A 22,541-nucleotide genomic window follows, 5' to 3' on the forward strand; every position below is an offset into this window, starting at 1 on the left:
AAAACTTTTTGAGGGTGGCAGATTTTGACCTTATATTACCATCCATCAAAAGGTTTTATTTGCAGCCTCTCCCTCAACAGTCCCTGCCTTTCTGTGGAATTGAAATAGTCTCATAAAGTAGCTATTTTTGCAAGGGCTATAAACCTGCATTTATGTTTTTATAAGATCCCAAATAGGACTTCCAATCATCGCAATGCTCAGATGAAAGCTAATTTGAAAACTGTGGCAGATATATATTAAAAAAAGAAGGCCATATATACTGGTAATCTGAAAAAACTGCATGCACAGACACAGACAAAATAGGACACCCAGGCAAGGCAGAGCTCCAGGGCCCGGCTAAGACCCACAATCCCTCCTGACTACCCACTCCCTGGCTCCCTCCACTGGTAGCCCTCCACTCCCCCTCACCCCCATGCTCTTTTGCTTCCCGCTGTCAGATGCAGAGAGCCTTTTCTATTCAGTTTGCCATAACAAGTTTGATGTTTTAAGAGAATAATTTCATTAAGAAACCAAGACAGAAAGAAAGAGAGAGGAAGAGAAAGAGAGAGGGAGAGAGAGAAAAAAGGAGAGAGAAGGGGAAAGGAAGGAAGGAAGGAAGGTAGGGAAGGAGGGAGGGAGGGAGGGAGGGAGGGAGTGAAGGAGGGAGGGAGGGATGGAAGGAGGGAGGGAAGGAGAGAGAAGGAAGGAAGGATAGAAGGAAAGAAGGAAGGCAGGGAAGGAGGGAGGGAGGGAGGGAGGGAGGGAAGGAGAGAAAAGCAAGGAAGGAAGGAAAAGAAAAGAAAAGAAAAAGAAAGAGAAAGAAAGAAAAAGAGAAAGAAAGAAGGAAAGAAGGAAAGAAAGAAAACACAAAGCACAGAACTAAAGAGTTTGAGGGTACAGGCTTCTAATGCCACCTTAGCCACACTTGGTAATGAAAGCTCTAGGGTGCATGTGCGCTACTCATGCATTAACAATGTGGGCTTCCCACATTCAGGGTGGCTTTATGCATTAGTGCTGGGGCATCTATTAAAACTTTGAGTCTATCTCAAGTCTGAGTGTCACTGGGTTCCTGGATGCACATTCCTGCTTTAGATTAGTAAAGTTCAAGTTACCTTTTGGTTTTCCAAATGAGGGGAGCTTTGGGCTCATTTGCAGAGCAGATAAATGTCCTGTTAGTACTCAGAAAATAACAATGATTTCTCATAACCTACCCCTTAATCTGCCTGCATAGCACCGTGAACCCAGATCCTCTCTGGGAACAGTCTCTTCCGGAATTGATCAGTTTTGTAACAATCCATTTCAAAGCATGTTTAAAATAATAAACACATTTCCATTCAAGAGAAGCAAGACACTTTGCCACAAAAGCATGGTCAAATGTGACATTACTCACTGATTTTTATCTTTAGCTTATTTGAAGTCCCGCAGGTTGACCCACACTAACTGGTGCCGACAGAAGCTTGTGCCTTCTTGCGTAAATGCATACCAAAGGAGGAGGCTTTTAGAAATATTGGAGTTGATTACTTGACACGGGATCACATTTTATAAGGTTGGGGCTGCTGGGATCTCAGGCCCAACCAGTGACTCACTCTATAACCTTGCACTTCAAAGGATCTAGAAGTTCAAGAAAAACCAGGGCATCATTAAAAGCAAAATGTGGCTCCTGAACTCCTGGATAAGGTTATAGATTTTAAAAAAAATGTGGGCACTTGCAGGCAATTTAGAGTTTAGGAGGTCGCCATGCTCTAAAATTAGTAAAGTACTCAGGAAGAGAGAATATAGGTTGACTACACTGCTAGAGTCCCATTTTCTTTCTTTCTTTCTAAAATTTTACATAAAATAACATTATATTATATTCATCTAACTAGGTTACTTGTGTATACAGTAAAACATACTCAGCTTATAAACATTTTTGCTGTTTCTAGCAATTGAAAAATGTGATCAGTTTCAACCATATAAAATTGATCCCACCTACTCACTCTAAAAACATCCACTGGGGATCCCTATAATATTTTTCTATAATTCAAATCTCCTTATTTCCATTTTTGATCCTGATAGATGGTTGCTCATGCAACACTGACGTGTTACTAGAAATGTTGTCCTTAATTTTGACAATCAAAATATTCTGTCTGTAGAGTCTGTAAATATATTTGAACTTATTCTCCCAGAGGCACAGAGTCTGTACCTTATGTGGGTTTGCTTGTTATTGGGTGATTCGACTAATGCACTCCGGATATTTAATAGACAGGCACCTATTCCTTTAAACTCTGCAGCTGCAATTTCCCTCCATGAGTGAGCTGAAAATACTTTGTATCATTAATGAACATTTCAGGGCCCTGCAGGGCTAAGAAACAAAGGTCTTTCTGGGGCAAGGCCTGACCTTTCATCGATTCCCCTTTACCACCCTCACCTCTGGCGCTGTCCTTTTATGGCAGTGCTTTGCACAGTTACGGAGATGAGTCTGCCCCTTGCAAGCCTTGACCCACTGCCACTACAATGTCACCTTTATAGTTCTGAGTCTTAGAAATCTCTTCTCTCTTTAGGACCTGGCTAAACTATTGTGATCAAATAGAAATGGTCAACCAGCAAATGTTACCACTAGTTTAAAAAAAGGTTCCATCTTGCACCTGGTAGATAATCTACAGTGGTTTGTTAAACTGAATTTATTGCAGTGTGTCTACATTAAAACTTGCCATTCAAAAGTGGTGTGAAATTGGGTACCCAATCCTTGGCATCCTGACTGCCCTCCTGTCAGATTCTTTTTTTTTTTTTTTTTTTTTTTGAGACGGAGTCTCGCTCTGTCACCCAGGCTGGAGTGCAATGGCGCGATCTCGGCTCACTGCAAACTCCGCCTCCCAGGTTCAAGCGATTCTCCTGCCTCAGCCTCCCGAGTAGTTGGGACTACAGGCGCCCGCCACCACCCCCGGCTAATTTTTTTTGTATTTTTAGTAGAGATGGGGTTTCACTGTGTTAGCCAGGATGGTCTCGATCTCCTGACCTCGTGATCCGCCCACCTTGGCCTCCCAAAGTGCTGGGATTACAGGTGTGAGCCACCGCGCCCGGCCTCTCCTGTCAGATTCTTGATTTGAGAGAACCCTTTATTAGCCATGTACAAAATGCCGAACTGCAGATACCTTTGTGCCACGGCAAGCTACTTTTCTGAAATCCTTTGCTCCTTAACATCTCTTAGGAATACTCCCTCTTTCCCCCAGCACTTACTTTCTTCCTACTGAAACATTTGTGCTGGATTTACCTTTTCCCCAGAACACAGAAATCAAAACTATTTCCGGAGAATGAAAGGCCATGTTCTCTGAGGTGATAGACTGCTGTCTTTACCAAACCCAACTGCAAAACACTAGTGTCTGGAAGCAGAGAGGCCAACAATAAAAATGCCAGCCCCAGGATGTTTTCTGGAGATAGCCCTTGTACAGCAATAATTAAATTACAAGGAACTACTAAGAATACAAATACAGGGTGCATGGGTCATCATTTCAACCCAAAGGCCTCACTCAGTAAGAGCCCACAGCACCTTTAACTGGAGGTGCTCTCAGCGAGAGGAAATGCACAGCTGGGGTGCTCAAGTTCGAAGGTGAGTAGGAAAAATAAAATAATAGCTGAGAAGGATGGAGAGCAATAGGAGTCAGGGAAAAGAAGAAAAAGTGAATTTGGCGAGGGTGTAGACCGATGAGAAGCATTACCTAGATGCTTAACTCTTGTGATTAAATCAAAATCATTAATAAGAAATATTTACTATTGGTTTTTAGAAATGTCATACAGACAATGTGCAGCCTTCTAAATGCAAGTAGTTAGACATAGTTGTCTAATGGTAACAAGGACAGACACCCTTGGTATCTCATAATAATTCTCCTAAAGTCCAGGCCACTGTGAACAAGTCCAGGCCACTGTGAACAAGGGTTATGAAAACATCCTTTTTGTGTTTTAGTGATGAACACTCATGAACTGAATGGAATTCAACATGGTCCACATTATATGGAACTTCTCACCATAATGGGCTGTATTATACGCTTGTAGTTCTATTTTACTTAGCACTGAAGTAGCCTCCCTTTTCTTCTCCACTTGGGATTAATCCGTCCTTCTTTTTCACTGATGCGGTCTTTCTTCGAAGCCCTATTTCTGTATTCATGACATGTTTCATCTTTCACTGGTAGCTGCTTATGGGCCTACCTCCTACCTTAAACCTAGAGTTCAGAAAGCTCTTTCTTCTCATCTTTGTGTATTAAGCACCTAGCATTCACTCAAGTAATGTCTGCAAAATTAAAAGATAATTGGTTCGCACGATTGCAAAAGAACATTTCAAGGAGACTGATGGTTGACCTGAATTATTGGGCTGCAGGAGATTTACATGGACAGATTCTTAATTGTACAGATGAAGTACAATGTACTTCAGAATTGTAATTTGTTGGCAGAGCAAAAGCAAGTTGATAGTGAAATGTACCAGAATTCCATAAAAAGCGGTGCTTTGGATAAGTGAAGACAGGTGAAAATATTACCATGTTCTCTGCTCTAAGTGGATTATGGTCAAGTTAAGTATTTACAGAAGAGGTCAATGTTTTCTAAATGTATCAGTAAAGTTTGGGATACATTTTGAGGAGAGAGTGCTTCCAGATTTGTACTTTGAACATAACTTTGAAACACACATAGGATGCTGCATAGCAGTATCCCACACTGCACTGATATTAAAATGAAAATACCTTGTAATACACCTTACCGAAAAAGTGGCTTAGTTAAACACCCTCACTGGTAAAGGGCAAAGGACCTGGGAACACGTCTGCACAGTTTCATATCTGAAATAACTCCTTGTCCTCACATTGCAGAGCAAGGGCAAATAAGGGCTCTTGGCCAGAAGCTGAGAACAGCCTCATCACAGAACGACACGGGGCTGGACATTACAATCATGGTGTCTGTTCACAATGGAGCTCATCTGGCCTGGCTTCTCCAGCCTTCATTATTTTTTTGCTACATTAGAGTGAAACTCTTACACTGGGCTTCAGCTCCCGTTTCTAATTTGGGATGGCATGTGTCCTCTGCCTCACAATGCTTCACCAGTATCCTAAGCCCTCAATTTCCACTTCCAGTCCATCAAGTCATTCTCATTCCCGGAGCAAATCTGATAGATCTTTTCATAGAAAGCCACAATTGGTGGCTTTGCTGGACCCACTGAAAATTTAAGAGACTAGAGTTAAAAAATTAATTTTCCTTGCCTACCAACAGCTAGGACTTAGGGGACAGGTTGGCTTTCACCTGATTTCTGACCGAGATAGGAACATTCTTATTGCTCTTCCCTGAGGGTCTGCAGTCTCGCTGAAGGAAGGTCAGAGAACCAGGCAGTGGAGAGACCTGGGTTAAACAGGGAAGAGTCACTCCCTTTTGAGGTTTGTTCTCCAGCTGGCATCTCTCCCAGTGGCTGCAGAGCAGCAGGGGACACGCGTAGGTGGACAGCTGGGCCTGGACCTACCTCGCAGCCTCTTTAGCCTCTGCTCCCGTCGCCTTCTCCGCACAACCAGCAGGAGCACGAACAGCAGCAAGACCCCCACCAGGATACAGGAGATGGTCACCAGCATCTTGAGCCCCTCGTTGGTCGTCAGCCCTTCTTCGTTTTGGACAACTGACTTAATGAGTGGAGGAATTGTACCTGAAAGCAGGGCCACGGTGTTAGATGGCTATTAATGAAGACGGCATGGCGGAGCTTTTAGGGATGACAGGTTATAAAAATCGCGCTGTGTGATCCAAGGGTGTCGGAGGTGATGAGAAATGAAAAGAACTCTGTCTCTAGGCCCTGGCTAACTTTTTTTCTTATTTATTTCCCTCCCTCTGCCTGAACTTCCAACTTATTCTATAGTGCACGTTTGAAAAGGACTTCATTTTGCAATGCACTACAGTGTGCAGGCACTTGAAAGCATGAGGCCCAGGCTTGGTGCTGACAAAAGCCACATGCATCTACCCAGAATTAAGTGTTCCCTTGACTGTCACCCACAGTACAATTGATAGAGACTATTCGAAAAAATTGCACATCAAAGAATGAACAAAAGGTTGGGCAAATGGACAGAAGCGCGTGTGCAGGGAGAGGGTCCTAGATACACTGGCATAAAGAAACTCAAATCCCTTGTGATTAGGTAATTTGCTGGCTTTTATCGCAGGTGTAAGACCAAATCTACTTCAACAGCTGCCGTTTGAGGGTACAAGAGCTATAGACAACTTTTCAAAGGGGACCCAGCTAGGTTTCTAAAGGAGCCTACTTTTGATCAGGCATGGTTAAATAGTGCTACAAAATCTAGATTATTTCAAGTAATAAGGAAACACTGAAGGAAAATGAACTCTGAGCTATCTTAAGCTGCCTTCTATCCAGATGCTCAGTACCATGGGTGCAGAGATCTAAACACAGGCATCCACTTTTTATGAGGTATATATTTTGCTACCCTCCATTATATAAGATGCTCCACGCCACTGCACTTTCCATGTACAACAAGGGCTAGAAAATCAGCACTTCAGGAAAAGAGAATGCAAAAATAATATAATTTCTCCCTGAGCAAAACAGTCTTTATCCCGCATTTAGTAAGCAGAGCAGGGTTAATGGAATCCTCGTTCCTCTGTGATCTCTGCTAAAGCCAAGAAGAGTGTTCTTCCAACTTTAAAGTGTTTTTGTGGAAACCCAAGTCTCCAAATGCTTAGAAATTCAGGAAAGAGGCACTTATAGGATGCCCATGAAGATGGGTCTGCAAAACCAAGACAACACTAGGTCAAGCAGAAACATTTGGCTAAGGAAATGGCAGAAGAAAGAGTGAGATCATTAAATGGAGGACTCTGAAACCTGAGTGGTATGAATGTAGGCTGTCAATCTTGGCTTTCTCAAGATAAAAAAGTTCTTCAAGCAGATGTGACAATAGAGATATTAAAGCTATCCATTCATGAGATTGGTCCAAAGAAATCTGTAATCTCTCTCAAGGAAAATATAAATATGCAGCCATATTTCTTAGTGTAATAAAGTCATTTCATATTTCCAAAACGTAAAGGTAGCTTGCAGCATTTTTCAAAATTTGGGATCTTGGATAAAGTGAGAAAATTATATCTTTTCTTAGAAGACAAACATTTAAAATCCGCAGAACACTTTGTGAATTAGAATCACAGTTTCAAATTCTACACATGAGTAGTTTCTAATTAAATCATTAGCTGTGAGCATATCATCAGTGTGCACATTTAAGCTGGGTGCCCAGGCATCTGCACATATTATAGAGAAGCTGGGAACCAGAGTGTGAATATTCCAAGACAATGATCTAAAGTAAAAAAGATACTTACTACTCAAATGTGTGCTGGTTAACAGAGGATTTTGGTGCACCCTTAAATGCTAAGTAAAGTGTCTGGTAAGTGTCAAAGTTCTTTACTTTGTAAGATCAAATAATGCAACCATATTACGGGGAGAGGCCAGCTTGGAAGTGCTCCTCTGCCTCTGGGTGATGCTTTGTGATGGGGACACCTTTGAATGAAGTCACTGAAGAGTGAGGGCTATAAAATTAGAAAGAGGCAGCCCATGAAAAGCATCAGCCCTTGAAGAGAAAAGTTGTTGTCTGGGAGGGCATAGGCTATTCTGGGGCCATAGGACAGAGCCCGTGCAGAGGCCAGGGACCCCGGCTAGCATAACCAACACTAGAAGAGCTTTCTACAAGCTCAAGGTCTTCCTACAGCCCTGAGACCCAGGCCAGAAGTGCCAGGAAGACCCTGGACTCTGGCAGAGAAGGATGTTGTGGAAAAATGACCTTGGACAGGAGATTTGGGGTAGGTCTGCTCTGTGTGCCAAAGCAAGAAGAGCCAGCTCTGGGCCATCCGGACATTATAGGAGAAATTGGTCAGATGAAAATCCCAGGCAATGTCACCTCATTAGCTCCTTGTGGTCATTTCTGTGGGTCCTTAGGTTCACAGCCACTCTTCTTAGGATGGCATAAACTGTGCTCCAAGGAGCTACCTGCTGGAGCTTTAATAAAGCGGCCTCCCAAATGCACAAAGTAGAGTAAGAATCACGCTCCCAGAGAGCAATGCTGATGCTTTTCATGGGCTGCCTCTGTCTAATTTTACAGCCCTCAGTTATGAGTGACTTCATTGAAAGGCATCCCCTCACAAAGCATCACCCACAGGTAGAGGAGCACTTCCAACGTGGTCTTGGCTTGGCTGTCAATAAAGGGTTTGGGTGTTTCTTGGTTAACTCATTCAACACTGTGGTCTAGCCTGACCAACAGGCAGTGAATAGAAGGCTCTGAGGAGAGTTGCACTGGAGTTCCAATTCATCCTGATGCATTGCTGCCGTTTTTACCTTGCAATTAGAGCACCTAACTCAATCCTTGCTGTTCCCCTAGTGAGAAATCAGCATCAACCCACTGCTACTGGGACTTTCTAAAGTTCCCCTACTAAGTTGCAGTCGAGGACTCGCTCCTTTCAGCTTCATTGGGCTTAGCATTTGTTCAGTTAGCAATAAATGGCTCTTGATACCAGAAAAAATGAGTGAGATTTTAAACCATTTATTTCTGGTTAACTAATGTCAAGAGACACCTCACCTAGTTTTTGGAAAGTAAATGCAAGCAGCAAGTGTGTGTGAGTTTGTGTGTGTGCACGTGTTCATGGATTCCTATTATTATCCTATTTCCATCAGTGGCCCTGCTCCCGCCCAGAGACTAACATAAGCTCCTTTACCATGGAAAATTGTTTTTGCACATGCAGTTTAGGGTGTAATGAGTGCAAAAAAGAAAGTTGTTATGTGGATTGGGATGAGGTGGGGAAAGGGGTGGGAGACAACAAAAGCAATGTTAGCTCATAGACATCAACACAAGCACAGAACCACAGGGTCAAGAGTCCTTCCGCCCTAAGAGAAATCACTCCTGCCCCATGACTCCCCAGTGAGACTCCCTATGGCCCTGAGTCTCTTATTTCTGGACACACAGTGATGGTCATCTGGATATAATGAACTAGGGAGCCCCAGACAGAGTCCATTGAATCCCGAAAGCCTAATGGGCTCCGTGGGCACTGGTCAAACTATGGCAAAGATGATGTTCGATGGGAAAGGGGCAGGGCCCACGTGCACATCCCCCAAGACACAAGCAGGAGAGCCACGAAGCCAGCCAGCTTACTGCCATCGTAGTTCAGCGTAGCGAAGTTGGCCTGCTTCTCCGCGCAGCCCGCGCTGTTGCACACCCGCATCTGCAGCTCATACCAGGTGGCTTCCTGCAGGTCATACAGGATGTAGGACTTGGAGAGAGAGGTCCTCTGAGCTGTGGTCCAAACCGTGGTCCCAAAGGGCCTGTACTCTAGCGTGAAGGAGGTGATGGGGCAGCCGCCATCATTCCAGCCAATGAGGTTCAGCCTCACGCGTGTGGTGTTGATGCTGGCAAACAGCTCCTGCTCCTTTGAGAACTGGGGCTCTGGGGGAGAAGGCACATGGAGGTCAGCTCACAGGACACATGGGGAGGCCATCAGCATCTTCACGCATTTCCCTCGGACTGCTTCCTCCAGCGAGGCCAGGAGCTCAGTCCAAGTCTGGCTCACAGGCCACTGGCAACTTGTCCCCTGTTAATGGAGACTTTATGGACCAACAGGCTTTCTCCAACTGTAATGACCTGGGTGTGTGACAGAAAATTGCATGGGTGGAGGTTATTTTGGGGTATCTTAGAGTTCCCTAAAGAACAATAGGATGTTCACATATGGGTTTCCTTCTGTGGTTTGTGGGGCAGTGTGCTGGGCACTTTTTCCATCCTTATGTGATGAACCTGAGTCAAGAGAAGACAGAGTTGGATTCGAGAAGCACCAACAGATTTTCCTCCACAACTAAACACTTGGTCTTGGTGCCCAGGGACCTAATGGATATATTTCTGCATAAATCAATCCCAGATCATTTGACCTCTTACCACTTGTTACCCAAAACTGTGGCACCGGGCACAAATAATACCCTTGCTATCTCATTACTCGCTCTCCTGCCATCTGACCCCACCCCACCTGATAGGACTCCTATGGGAGGGAAGCCTGCAAAGACATCTCCTCACCTTCTTCCTATGCCCACATAGAGCTGCATCATCCCTCCTTCCTTCTGGAGTTCCTGGGACAAAACCTCTTTCTCTGAATATCATTTCTTTGGGATTCATCTCCTTGAAAGTCCACATTTTAGATTAAAAAAAAATGCAATTTACCCCATCATTTTCCCTCTGAAAAGCGGCGGCTATGTGGCAACGTGGAAATGATAGGAAGGTGGGGGTAAGGGCTGGCTAAGGGAGAAGGGTGCCTCAAAACGGCTGAGAGGGCAAGTGTCACGCTTCCTGGCTGCCCAGCCTTGGCACCTCACATTCACACCAACGCCCTTGATTTTCAAATGACATTCTTCTTTTTAACTGCAAATGAAACAATAAAAGAGAGGACCAGAACACTCTGGAAGGTCCAGCTGTCCCTCTCATTATGCTGTGGCACTGCTGAAGCCATTTGAGGAATGACAAAGTTCAAACACATAAACATAAAACATGATGGATCTTTTATGATTCCAATCTCCTCTTCTGGCTGGGAAAAGAAAGGATATTTAGAAGCGATGAGAAGGCACACCTACCTTTTCCTAAGGTCTTTGCTTCTATGATTTCACTTATGCGCCCTGGACCCACTCCATTTTGGGCTGTCAGTGTGAACTTATACCAAGTCCCACATTTGAGATTTTCCAAGCGATAGGAACGTTCGCTGGGGCTGATTGGGAAACTCCCCCACTGCTCACTATTGTCCTCGGAGTACTGCAGTATGTATCCTGCAGAGAATGAGAAAGATTGACATGAGCACTGTTTGCTTTCTATGGGAAGTGGACTGATGCTTGCATTTTGTGTGGGTAATAGAACGAGCATTCTCAGAACTGAAGAATCTTCAGAAGGAACATTTTCGCTCTTTCTGATTCCAGGAAATTTAACCCAGCCTGGGAGAAGCACCATGATGTATTGATTAGTGAGTCATTTGGGCCACACCAGACATTATCACTGTGAAGTATTGCTGTTTTCTGCTCATTCTCTTCTAAAAGCCATATTGAGCAGCAGGGAATACTTCAGTTGCTAAATATCTGCCCCTCAGATCATACGTGCCTGAATCCTTGAGTGAAGACATAGGCTGAAGCTGTTATTTTTGCAAGACCCGAATCTCTGGGAAAGAACAAAATTATCAATGGGAGTAGAGATTTCTTCAACTGCCTCACTCCTCATGCACTCCTGGTCTCACAGTCCACAGACACTAGGAGAAACAGCTCCAAGTCTTGCAGCCATCCCAATATTCTGACAGTAACCTGGCTTCTCTTTGGTTTGAAAAATTCTTCCAACAATTCATTCCCCCACATGAGCACTACCTCTACTTTTACAACTAGTAGGGATGACTGTCCACTCTAGAGCACTCACTCCATGCCAAGCCCTGTCCTAAGCCCTTTGCTTACAGTATTTCTGCAACCCTATGGAACAGTGACGACTCTCCCACAGAACACATGGGACACTGAAGTCCAGAGCGGTTAAGCGGTGAGTCCCAAGTGCTGAAAGGAGGACGCAGACCCTGCAGTCAGCCTGAAGCCCATGTTCTTCACCACTGTGAATGCTGAAATATTCTTCCTGTTAACTCCTTCAGCCCTGTTATCTGCAGCCATGTTCCTTCTCCACCCTGGCTAGCTGGCCTGGAACATGGTGTGTTTGCAACAACGGGTTGGTAACTTCTATTCCTGTCCTGTGGAGCTCCATTTTAATAAAAATAAAGCATTTTTTTTCCCCTGCACACTACAGTGTCTCCTAAACCCAAATGGGCAGGTTTGCTGATTTCCACACCCCTTACATGGCGATCACTCATCTCTGATGCCTCCTTCTGAGGTCATTGTCAGTATCTCCCCTACTCCTTTCAGCCTTCCCTCACCACTGGCCTTCTGTGGCCATAGGGTCCCTCCTCCTTCCTGAGCCTTTGTGTTCCTCATCTGACCTCCACAAAGCTCCTTCAGTACCTGACAGGTGATACCTGTGCACCTGCTCCCAGCCACATCCCAGCCTGTACTCCAGCCGCCCTACACATTGTAGGGACTCTGCTTTCCTCCCACTTTCCACCCTCGAAGCCACCTCAAAAAACTCCTCTAATCCTTGGTGATAGGCCTGTATAGTTCCCTGTCCCCTGCTATCATCCTCAGTGCCATCAGTGTCCATCAGTTTGGGCACACAACTTACGACACCTCCTGATGATGGCAATGGCTTTGGCCACTACTGTGTTTCAGGAATGCTGGGTTATCTTTGTCTTGGAAACTCTCCCTCACTAAAACTGGCTTCATCTGGAAGACCTTGTGCTCTGACACACCCTTCTTGTTCTACCTCTCCCATGCTCTCACACTTATAGAATCCAAGCCTCATTTCATTTGAGCCTAAAGCCTAGGGTCCCTCGAGCCCATCCCTAGGTACCCCCCCCATTTTTTTCCTATAAGAAGGTTCTCTAGTCAGCCTGGAACCTTTGATAGGCCATTTCAACAAGGAGCCTAGTTTCTCCCACTCTTCAGACTTCTGGCAATGCTTATGTTACTGGTAATCTGTGATCCACTTTTCTTCCCAGCTGTCCAGAACCATTTAGAAAAGTCATTAGGCCAGGTGTGGTGGCTCAGGACTGTAATCCCAGCACGTTGGGAAGCCAAGGCGGATAGATCACTAAGTCAGGAGATTGAGACCATCCTGGCTAACATGGTGAAACCCCATCTCTACTAAAAGTACAAAAAATCAGTCGGACGTGGCGACACGTGCCTGTAGTCCCAGCTACATGGGAGGCTGAGGCAGGAGAATCACTTGAACCCGGGAGGCGGAGGTTGCAGTGAGCCGAGATCGTGCCGCTGCACTCCGGCCTGGGCGACAGAGTGAGACTCCGTCTCAACAAAACAAAACAAAAAAGAAAGTCATTAGACAGTGATAATTGTGACTCGTACAATTTGTGCTGTGCATCTGCAGCTGGGTCCTTGCAGCTTCTTGGCAATGACTCGGTTCATCTATTAATGACTCTCTGTGCATTCCACAAGGCAGCTATTACAAACCTATCCCATGCTCCTCAAATCCACAGACACATCCTCACCACGATTTTAAAAAAAAATCACCTCACTTTTTCTTTCCTAAAAGGAAAAAAAAAAAAAAGATCTTCCCTTCACCCATTGGAGTGCTGATAAATGTTTAACAACTGGTTCTTGGAGAGGAGAAAAAAGGCTCTGATTTGTAGCATTTCCGATTTCCATGGTGAGGGAATGTTCTTAGGGTGGCTGTGGCCACTGAGCGTGAAGCTGGGAAGGGATGTGGCACCTCACTCTTGGAGCTGGAAGGAGTTGCTCCAGCACACTACTGATGTCACTCTGAAATGCTCCTGACTTCCTGTTTACTTCCCAGCCTTCCTTCTCTCTCAGAAGAAAGGATGTTCTCTGCCTTAGGAAGTCTAAGCCCCTAGTCTCTCTCCCCGGCCCTGGGACCTCCTTTATGGCACAGGCCCTCTTTCCTGTGTATCTTCTGTCTCTAGCTTAACTCCACCCACACTAGAACGACCATGCTCATTCCTTCCATATAAACCTCATTTAGGCCGGGCGTGGTGGCTCACGCCTGTAATCCCAGTACTTTGAGAGGCCGAGGTGAGCGGATCACCTGAGGTCAGAAGTTCGAGACCAGCCTGGCCAACATGGCAAAACCCCGTCTCTAGTAAAAATACAAAAACTAACTGGGCGCAGTGGTGTGTGTCTCTAATCCCAGCTACTTGGGAGGTTGAGGCAGAAGAATCACTTCAACTCGACAGGCGGAGGTTGCAGTGAGCTGAGATAGTGCCATTGCACTCCAGCCTGGGTGACAGAGTGAGACTCCATCTCAAAAAAACAAAACAAAACAAAACCTTGTTTATACACCTCAACTATGAACTAATTGCAAAGGTTTTGTGCAAATAGATTGTTTTACATCTACACTTTAGGTCCTCTGTCTTTTATTACTTTCTAAGTCAGGACAGTACCCATGGTTACATAAATGAATGACTTTGTGTTGACAAAATAAAAAAGAAACAGTATTTAGAATCTCAAAAAAGAGATATCCAAATTTCTTTTTTCTTTCTTTCTTGCAACTGTTGATATTTCACTCTTAAATGAGCATCCTTGGATGAATGATTTGAATTTCAACAAATATCCTAAAAATAAATGTATGGTTTGTTTCTTAGGTAATGGAGGGATTGTTTATATGACGTATTTTTGGGGGAGAATAAAGTAACACATACCAGTCATTTGCTGAAGATGTGTCACTTATTGGCACGTGGATCACGCAACTAATCAACTATTGTGGACAATCTATATCTTATTACCTCTGATAGAGCTGCCCCCATTGTCTCCAGGGAGCCAAGAAAGGGTGATGGAGGAAGATGTGGTCTTGGAGACTGTAAGCCGAGGCTGATCTGGTGGAACTGGAGAGGAAACAGTTTTTAGAAAACAAGAATTAGTTTTTCACATCTTTAACTTTCCTGAACAGTCATTTACCAACTCATTTTTAACAGCCATTTATTAAATAAGTGTTTTAGTTTGCCAAAATATACAATTCACTTCTGTCAAAATGTCTATTTAGTTGATATCCTGGGCTAAAGAGATAGAACGGAGTGAATCTATTATTTAAAAAAAAATTCAGCCACATTTCTACTTGGATTCATATCTAACTCATTTCCTCACCAGTTCCTTGACTGTCTGAGTTATTTATCACTAATTGAAATCTTCTTTAAACTTACTAAGGATACATGCCTCATTTTACTATGAATTTCAGCCATGAAATTTAAGTGAAAAAGATAAATGGCATCCACTTAGCAGTTCCGTTCTTCTCAGGATGGAAAAGGGGAAGAAGGAAAAATAGCTAGTGGGAAAAAGAATTGCAAAAATCTTCACTTTCTAAGCTATTCCTCCAAGATGCAACACACACACACACACACACACACACACAGAAAATCAAAAGCAGGCCTTTGAACTGCAGAATATGAACTGGTCTCTCTTACGAGGCTTGTAGAATACATACTGGTAAGTAAGTCTGGATGGGTTCTGAGGACAGAAACACTAAAGAAATTCAGAATCAGATTATCCAAATCATATAGAAAGCTTCGTATAAAATTTCCTTCTTTTTTCCTCTGAGAGAAGCCTAATATATTGACCTATCTCTTCAGAGTCATAATATAGTGCCTCTCTTCCAAAATTCCCTGGAATTCTCCTGACTTCAATTAATTTGAAATTCAAGATCAATTTTGCAGCATTTTTAGAAATATAGTTCTTTTCCTTTCCTTCCATCCCACTGAGAACAGTATTGATTTTATTTTTACTTGCTGTAATCTATTAATGTGACAACACCTAAATCCAAAGAAGCACACACTTTGATTTTTCTACTAATAAAATATTGCTGTGCATACAAATCTGAACTCAATCACTTATTGATTGGGATTTACACAAAATTTTAACATGACAATGTTTTGAGGTTGTGCACATTTTATGTATGATATCAAGAAAAATACTTAGTATTAAATACATAGCTAAATACTACAGCGATCTACTTAGAGCTCCAGTTACTGTCATTTTTTAAAACACATTGCATATAAAAAATTGAGTTAATTAGCATACAAAAAAGACCACAATTCAGACTTGTTTTTTGTTTGTGTTTTCTGGGATACACTTACATATATGTAGAGTAAACAGTGCAATTAATGGAAATTATTAAGAAGGACCTTTTTATTCATGCACACATAAAGAAAAAAGAGACTAGGCATTCTGTATGCAAAGATGTTTTGTATCTCAGTATTCCGAGGTTGTGAATGCTTTGTATTTTCTTTGATTTGTTTAATTATATTTTGCAAAATGAACATGTGTTTTCTTTTTCTGTAATATGAAAACAGAAGTTAGCTCTTTATAAGGGCTGATTTTAAAATTTGTTCAATGCTATTTTTTGCATAGAAAGCGTACATGTAAAAGATATCATTAAAAAGAGTCCTCAAATGTTGTACCTTGTACTTGTAAGTTTAAAACAATTTCATCAGATCCCCAGTTGTTATTGGCAATGCAGCTGTAATAGCCGGAGTCTTCTGCTTTCACCGTGCGAATAATGAAGCTTCCGTTGCTAAAGATGCTCCTCCGCCCATCAATCGTTACTAGACTGGGTGTCCCGTTACTGCCTCACAGGAAGAAAAATGCACAGATTAAAGAAATTACAATCCAAATTAGCTGAGGTTGGGGAAAAACAGAAAGACTCTGTGAAGCAAACAACACATTTGGAAGCTTCATATTTCTTGCATTATGAAAGAACTAAACATGATTACATAATGAAAACAATCAATAGCTGTGTAGCTGAAGTTTTCCTTTGTAAAAAACGTTACGTTGAAGATGAGATCTGTGTCAAGGGCCCAGATTCTGGCTCAAGTCAGTGGACTCCTCATCCATGCCAGAGACTGATGGGTCCCTCTTTACTCCACTCTGTGGGCACTGGAGATATCCTCATTTTGGCAATTCTTGGAATTTCTTCTGTAGGCAGAAGTGCCAGTTTGAACAAATCATACAGGGGAAACTAAACCTTGGGATCATTTTTAGATTCACTTAAAGTCACAATTATTCATGATTTTGACATGAAAAATGACGTGATATCTCAAGAGGGTGATGAGTTTACCCTAGCATAAAAAGAACTGCGTGGCCATCATAACCACTGCTCCGGTGGCAGATTGTCCAGTCCTTTGGGGTCATTCCCACAACAGGCAGAATGCCAACTTGACCTTGGGAGCTACATATTTCATTTGGATGAACCAACTTTAAATGCATGAGAAAAGTGGTCACTAAACCAAGCCATTATTTCTACAGTTTGGTCACTACACCAAGCCATTATTTCTATAGTTTATGCATTCTAAGTGCTTTTGCTTGAAAATAGGCATTCTTCTGAATCCATCAGATCACACTTCTATGCTCATAAATGAATTTTCAACCCTTAACTTATATCCTATTTTCTTCTCCTGAATAGAGATACAGCACTTTAAAAAGTTATATGGACAGACCATATCTCACTCACTCTCTCCCTCTATCTTGAATCCTATTATTTTAATAATTACTATTGAGTATGGAGAACCATATTTTAAATTAGCAAAGTCCTAATGTACTCCATTTCTTAAAGTTCTTTCTCAGGGTATTTGAGTTATGGTTAGTTCACTGTCTTTAAAGAAGAAGAGATAGGTGTTAAATCTCACAATAACCTTGGCTACATTCATCTCAGTTACATGGACAATTTACCTGAGAGGGTGCAGGAAACTTCCACAATAATTGAGTTGGTTCAACTATTTTCCTTGCAAGCATTCTCTCATGAACTAGAAGGCTCTGAATTAACAGAGGGTTGATACAATAGATCAGACCCTTTCAGTGCTAAAGCTGAGATTCCTTCTCTGCCCTCATCTCAGAAGAACTGGTAGGTTTCCTTGAGTTTTCACCAATATAAATAAACACAAAATTAGGAGACCACTAGACACAACCTGAGTATGTCAGATGTAATCTCTTAGAGTCTCACTGAAGGCATACATTGGGTTACTGGTTACCTGTCTTTCATCCATTTGACTGCAGGAGAAGGGTCCCCAACAGCCTTACAAGGCAAGACAATGTCTTTCATCCATGGAGTAGTCACTGTCCCACTGAAGGTCAGGATTCGTGCAGGAGCTGAGGAACCAAACAAAGTGGAAGCCGGATTACTCCACAGACGTGTCTACACAGAGGCCAACATGACCTACTCAATAAGGGCAATACCTAAAAATGGATGTGAAGCCAATTCACATTACAACTGTCAACACTACTCTCTGGTACCCGGGTTATGAGGAATTGTCATTGTAAGAACACACAACTAGCAGAAAATTCCCATTGTAGCATTCTTTTCTTCTATTGACTAAACATGAGGAGTCCAAATTAAATATCTAGGGCTTCATAAGCCAAGCAGCTCCAAGCTGTGTTTTCTATGAGCCCAATTATTTCTGAAAGCACTTTAGGAAGCAATTTACCTCAACACAAAAACTGCTCATTAAAATATACTTTAATATCAGAGAAAGTAGACAATACAAAACACAAAGGCCCCAAAGACGGGAAGGAGTAAAACTGGAACAAGTTCTACTTAACAATTTCCCGACTGTATTACAGCAACTTGATCTTTAGGACACACATTAAGGAGAATGAACATTTTCAGAGTGGCCTCTCTTGAAGAACAACCATTTGCTTGGAACAGTGATTCAGATGCCCAAACAGGAGAATCTGCCAGGGGCATCTGGTGCTGGTGCAGCCCCAAGGTAGCAGAAGTCCCAGAAGACAGTCAGAAAAAGCCCAGGGTGAACTTGCCTTGAAGTCCAGTGTGGCCAGCAATGAGAGGTTCTAGTGCTACCTCCATCAGTGAGTCACAAAAGCTGACAGGGACACCACACACAAGTCTTCCAGAGGAAAACAATCTGCTCAGTCTTTGCCATACATTGGGACATTACTTTCTGGGGTGTAAACAGGAGCCAGGGGCTTCTCCTGTCCTCTGTTTTAGCCAGTGTGCTTCAGACACTGTCATGGAGCTGGGGACATAGAGGAAACAGGTGCCCCTACAGGAGCTCACCCTCGATGGATGCACAGACCGAAAACCATAGGTGGAAGGCAGCCTTGATCTGATTCAGAGCCCATAAAAATGGGACAAATGTGAGACCCCTGCACCATTTCTGGGCTGAGGGTTTGCATTGGCAAAGGAAGGTGAGGAGAAGGCTCCCCCAGGGAAGCTCTAGAATCCCTGGAAGGGCAGAGTACCCAGAGCCAAGTCATTATGCAGCCATCCTAGTATAGAATACCCACATTAGTCACTAGGATCTACCAGACCAAATCATACATTTTTGCTTCTGGGCACTGTGGGCAAGAGTAGAGAGAAAAAGAAAATGCCAGAGGGCTTAGAAGCTGGACCTTGTTTTTTGTTGCAGCAAAACCCATGTTTCAAGCAATTTCCCTGGACTGAGATGAAGTATTCTAAGGCAGGGCCCATTTCATCCGTCATTGACATTTCTGATTTTGCATCGTGATAACAAAAAGGTCCTGATTAGGCAGCATCAGATTTCCTGCATTGGTAGCTTTTGGCATTTTCTTTTTCACGCTCTTCAGACAGTTCTTTAGAGAGTGGAGAATGTCCTCAGCAGTAAAAGGCGGGTGGCTAGAGAAATTCAGCTAGAGTTAGGGGCTTTCCAGCTTTATAACAGTCACCCACTTTAAGAAGTATGTCTTACATCAAACTCCAGAAGCTACACATGCATTGGGATGTTGTGTATGTGCAAACAAAGTTGCATGAATAAAGACTTCACTGTATGTGATGCATTCTGATGTTTTCTGTCTTTTTTAAACCCTAGTTTAGTCTAGTCTAGTTGATTTGACTCTGTTCCATTCTATTCCATTGTTTTTCTTTAACATTCTGGGCATAACCCCTCAAATTAACTCCAGGACTTATGAATGCTTTTCCATTAGCAATTTAAAAAATACAAGCTAGAGCTACTTCATCTTCAAGCCCAACAACCCCCATGCTATCGCTCAATGCCCATTTTGCCCATTTTAGACGGCTGAAATTTAAAGGGTCTCTAACCAGAAATGTATGACTGGGCAACTCAACACACTAGACCTGGGGCAGCCAAGAGAATCCCCTAGAATCTTTGTTTAAAATGCAGGTTCCCACCACAGCCTTGTGGGTTCAGCAGCTCTTTCGTGTACTTGGGGCATCTGCCTTTTGACAAGCATCCCAGGTGATTCTGATGAGAAACTGAACCCCTCTGCAACCTGGTGTCCCCTCTGATTCGGGTCCCGTTTGTTCTCAGCCATGGGGCCAGGCTTTCTGTGCCTTCGTGTCCTGGACCCCTTCCTAGGAGGGGCTTCCCCCAGGACCAGTGCCATGGCCCCATTCTGCCACTCCCTCCATAAAAGCAGTGGTCCTCCTCTTCTTAGCAATCTGTATCTGAATTTTGGACCCTGCTACCTGTCACTAGACTGCTGCTGGTCTGCCTTGACTTCCCAACAACTACAGAATAACCTGTCTCAATCTCCTCTGCTGTGGACATCCCCATCCCTCTAGGATGGGCCTTTCAGCCTTAATGGTTTGCCAGTGTCTGGGCTTCTGTGTGGGGGCTGCCCAATTGACTGTCTGCTCCATCCTGAGGCACTCCCTAGCTTATCCCCTTTCCAGAAAACCTACTACAGCAACCCTAACCCTGAGTCAACCTCCCTTAAGCATGAAAAGTTGAACATTTCTGGAAAAAAAAATCCATGCAATAGAGCATTTGGAGATTGACCACCATTTAGGATCATCAACCTCAATTGAACTGTCAGCACTCCCTGCTGGTCTTACTGTTTCTTTAGTAAATGTCCTCCCCATTCCCTGCAACGATGGCTTCCTACTGTCCCTCCTCTTCTCACACTTCTGGGCTTCCCTCCACTATCCCCAAATTGCCTAATGCTTCAGAGACACCATCCAGGAACCCTGCATTTCCAGCCACCAAATCTGTGAACCTACTGGCATTTCCTCCTCTAAACCTCAGTGCTGCGGTCGTGGGCTCTTTCTTATGTATTGTTGATTTCTCCTTTCTCCCTCTCTACTGGGATCTTCCCGTTACCACACAAACATGCTCTGATGGCAGGCCTCATGAAAAATAATGAACCCAGAGCCTTTCCTCGAATGAGAGCCTCCCTCCCCCTCCCAGCTTCTTCTCTTAGTTGTCACTTCTTCCAGGTGATGTGTGTTGAAGGAATGTTCTGCCCAGTCAGCCTGCCCCTCACCTCCTACCCACTTTCTCACCTGACTCAGGCTCATTTCTGCATGCCCCTCCACACCCACTGATGCTGCTCACAGAAAGGTCACCACGATCTTCCGTGTGGCCACTGAGGGGCATTTTCGCCTGGTTTCGCCTGACTTTCCAGCAGCAGCAGCCTCACCTGACTACTCCCTCCTTTTGCAAGCATCTGTTTTGAATCCACAGCCTAACACCCTCCTGGCTCTGCTGCCTCTCTGGCTTTTCCCCTTTTCCTTTGCCTGCTCCCACTCCCTTTGAGAGTCCATCCTGCACCTTCATCTCTCCTCCATCTCTCAGCCAATCTCATTCCCATCCCAGGTGTAAGCGATACCCAGACGCTGACCCCCCCTGAATTTCTGCCTCCTGCCAGATGTCTCTTGAGACCCAGGACATGCCTCAGTGCACAGATGCCTCTGAGTGAATGGCTCTTCGTCACCTTGGATTGAACCCCTCCAAATGCCTGTACCTCCTCTCACTGGCTTCAAAATCCACTTCTTCCATGGTCTTCTTCATCAAGAAATCATGCCTCCACTTATGGTAACTCATGTGAGAATTTGGGTGTTCATTCTTGCTATCTCCTTCTCCACCCTCCTCCATTTCTGCCACTGAGTCCCCTCCGCTCTGTGTCCACAACACAGCCCAGGCCCCTCGGCTTCTCCTCTCAATCCTCTTTGCTAATCTGCTAGTCCAAGCCTCACTGGGTGACCCATCGGCTTCCTGGCTGGGCACCTGCTTTTATCACACTTCCCTCTTTGCAGTCCATTCAGGACAGAGAGACCAGGGTGGTCTTAAAAAGCACACCCGCCATTAGTTGTAAGAAAGGCATTTAATTAGGATGTCTATAAAAAGGGAAACTAGGTGTGAGGTAAATGGCAACTCTCTGTACAATCATCACAATTTTTCTGTAAATCTAAAACTGTTCTAAAAAATAAGGTTTATCACACACACACACATGCACACAGAGAGAAAGAGAGATCATGTGCCTCCCTTGCTTAAAACCCTACACCATCTCCTTATTTCTCTTGCGGGAAAATCTGAAATCCCTAACACAGTGTTGAAAACCCAGCATGATCAGGTCCCTGTCTTCCTTCCCAGCGTCTCTGGGACCACTGTTCCTTCCCCGGTCCCAGCAGGGTCCAGTGTCCTGGACCTCCCACCTGCTAAATCTTTCTCTGCAGGAGCTTCTGACTGCTCACTTCTTCCCTCTTCACATAACCGCCTTTGCTTGTGCTCAGGGACCAAGTGTGTCCTCCATCTGACACTCAGGGTGAGGTCCTCTCACACTATTTCTTTATAGCACTTACTACAGTTTGTCTTTATGCATATACTTTTGTGATGCTTTGTTTACTGACTGTATTAGTCTGTTCTCATGCTGCTAATAAAGGCATGCCTGAGACTGGGTAATTTATAAAGGAAAGAGGTTTAATGGACTCACAGTGCCACATGGCTGGGGAGGCCTCACAATTATGGCAGAAGGTGAATGAGGAGCATAGGGCATGTATTACATGGCGGCAGGCAAGAGAGCATGTGTGGTGGAACTCCCCTTTACAAAACCACCAGATCTCGTGAGACTTACTCACTGTCATGAGAACAGCACATGAAAGACCTGCTCACATGACTCAATTACCTCCCACTGGGTCTGTCCCATGACACGTGGAAATTATGGGAGCTACAATCCAAGATGAGATTTGGGTGGGGACACAGACAAACCATATCACTGACTGGCTCCCCACCAAACT

The 22,541-nt window shown here is 43.9% G+C and overlaps 1 protein-coding gene across 1 annotated transcript in view; it reads right to left on the minus strand.

Moving 5' to 3' along the window:
- Nucleotides 1-22,541, minus strand: part of DSCAM (DS cell adhesion molecule) — an 836,416-nt gene that overhangs the window by 57,365 nt on the left and 756,510 nt on the right. The window contains exons 22-27 of the mRNA XM_063702725.1: nt 17,560-17,677; nt 15,994-16,157; nt 14,326-14,424; nt 10,571-10,759; nt 9,111-9,401; nt 5,453-5,629 (exon numbers count right to left, since the gene is read on the minus strand). Coding sequence (XP_063558795.1) covers nt 5,453-5,629; nt 9,111-9,401; nt 10,571-10,759; nt 14,326-14,424; nt 15,994-16,157; nt 17,560-17,677 — 1,038 coding nt within the window. The remainder of the gene's footprint in view (nt 1-5,452; nt 5,630-9,110; nt 9,402-10,570; nt 10,760-14,325; nt 14,425-15,993; nt 16,158-17,559; nt 17,678-22,541) is intronic.

Source organism: Gorilla gorilla, chromosome 22 (genome assembly GCF_029281585.2).
Source record: "Gorilla gorilla gorilla isolate KB3781 chromosome 22, NHGRI_mGorGor1-v2.1_pri, whole genome shotgun sequence".
NCBI classification, from domain to species: Eukaryota; Metazoa; Chordata; class Mammalia; order Primates; family Hominidae; genus Gorilla; species Gorilla gorilla.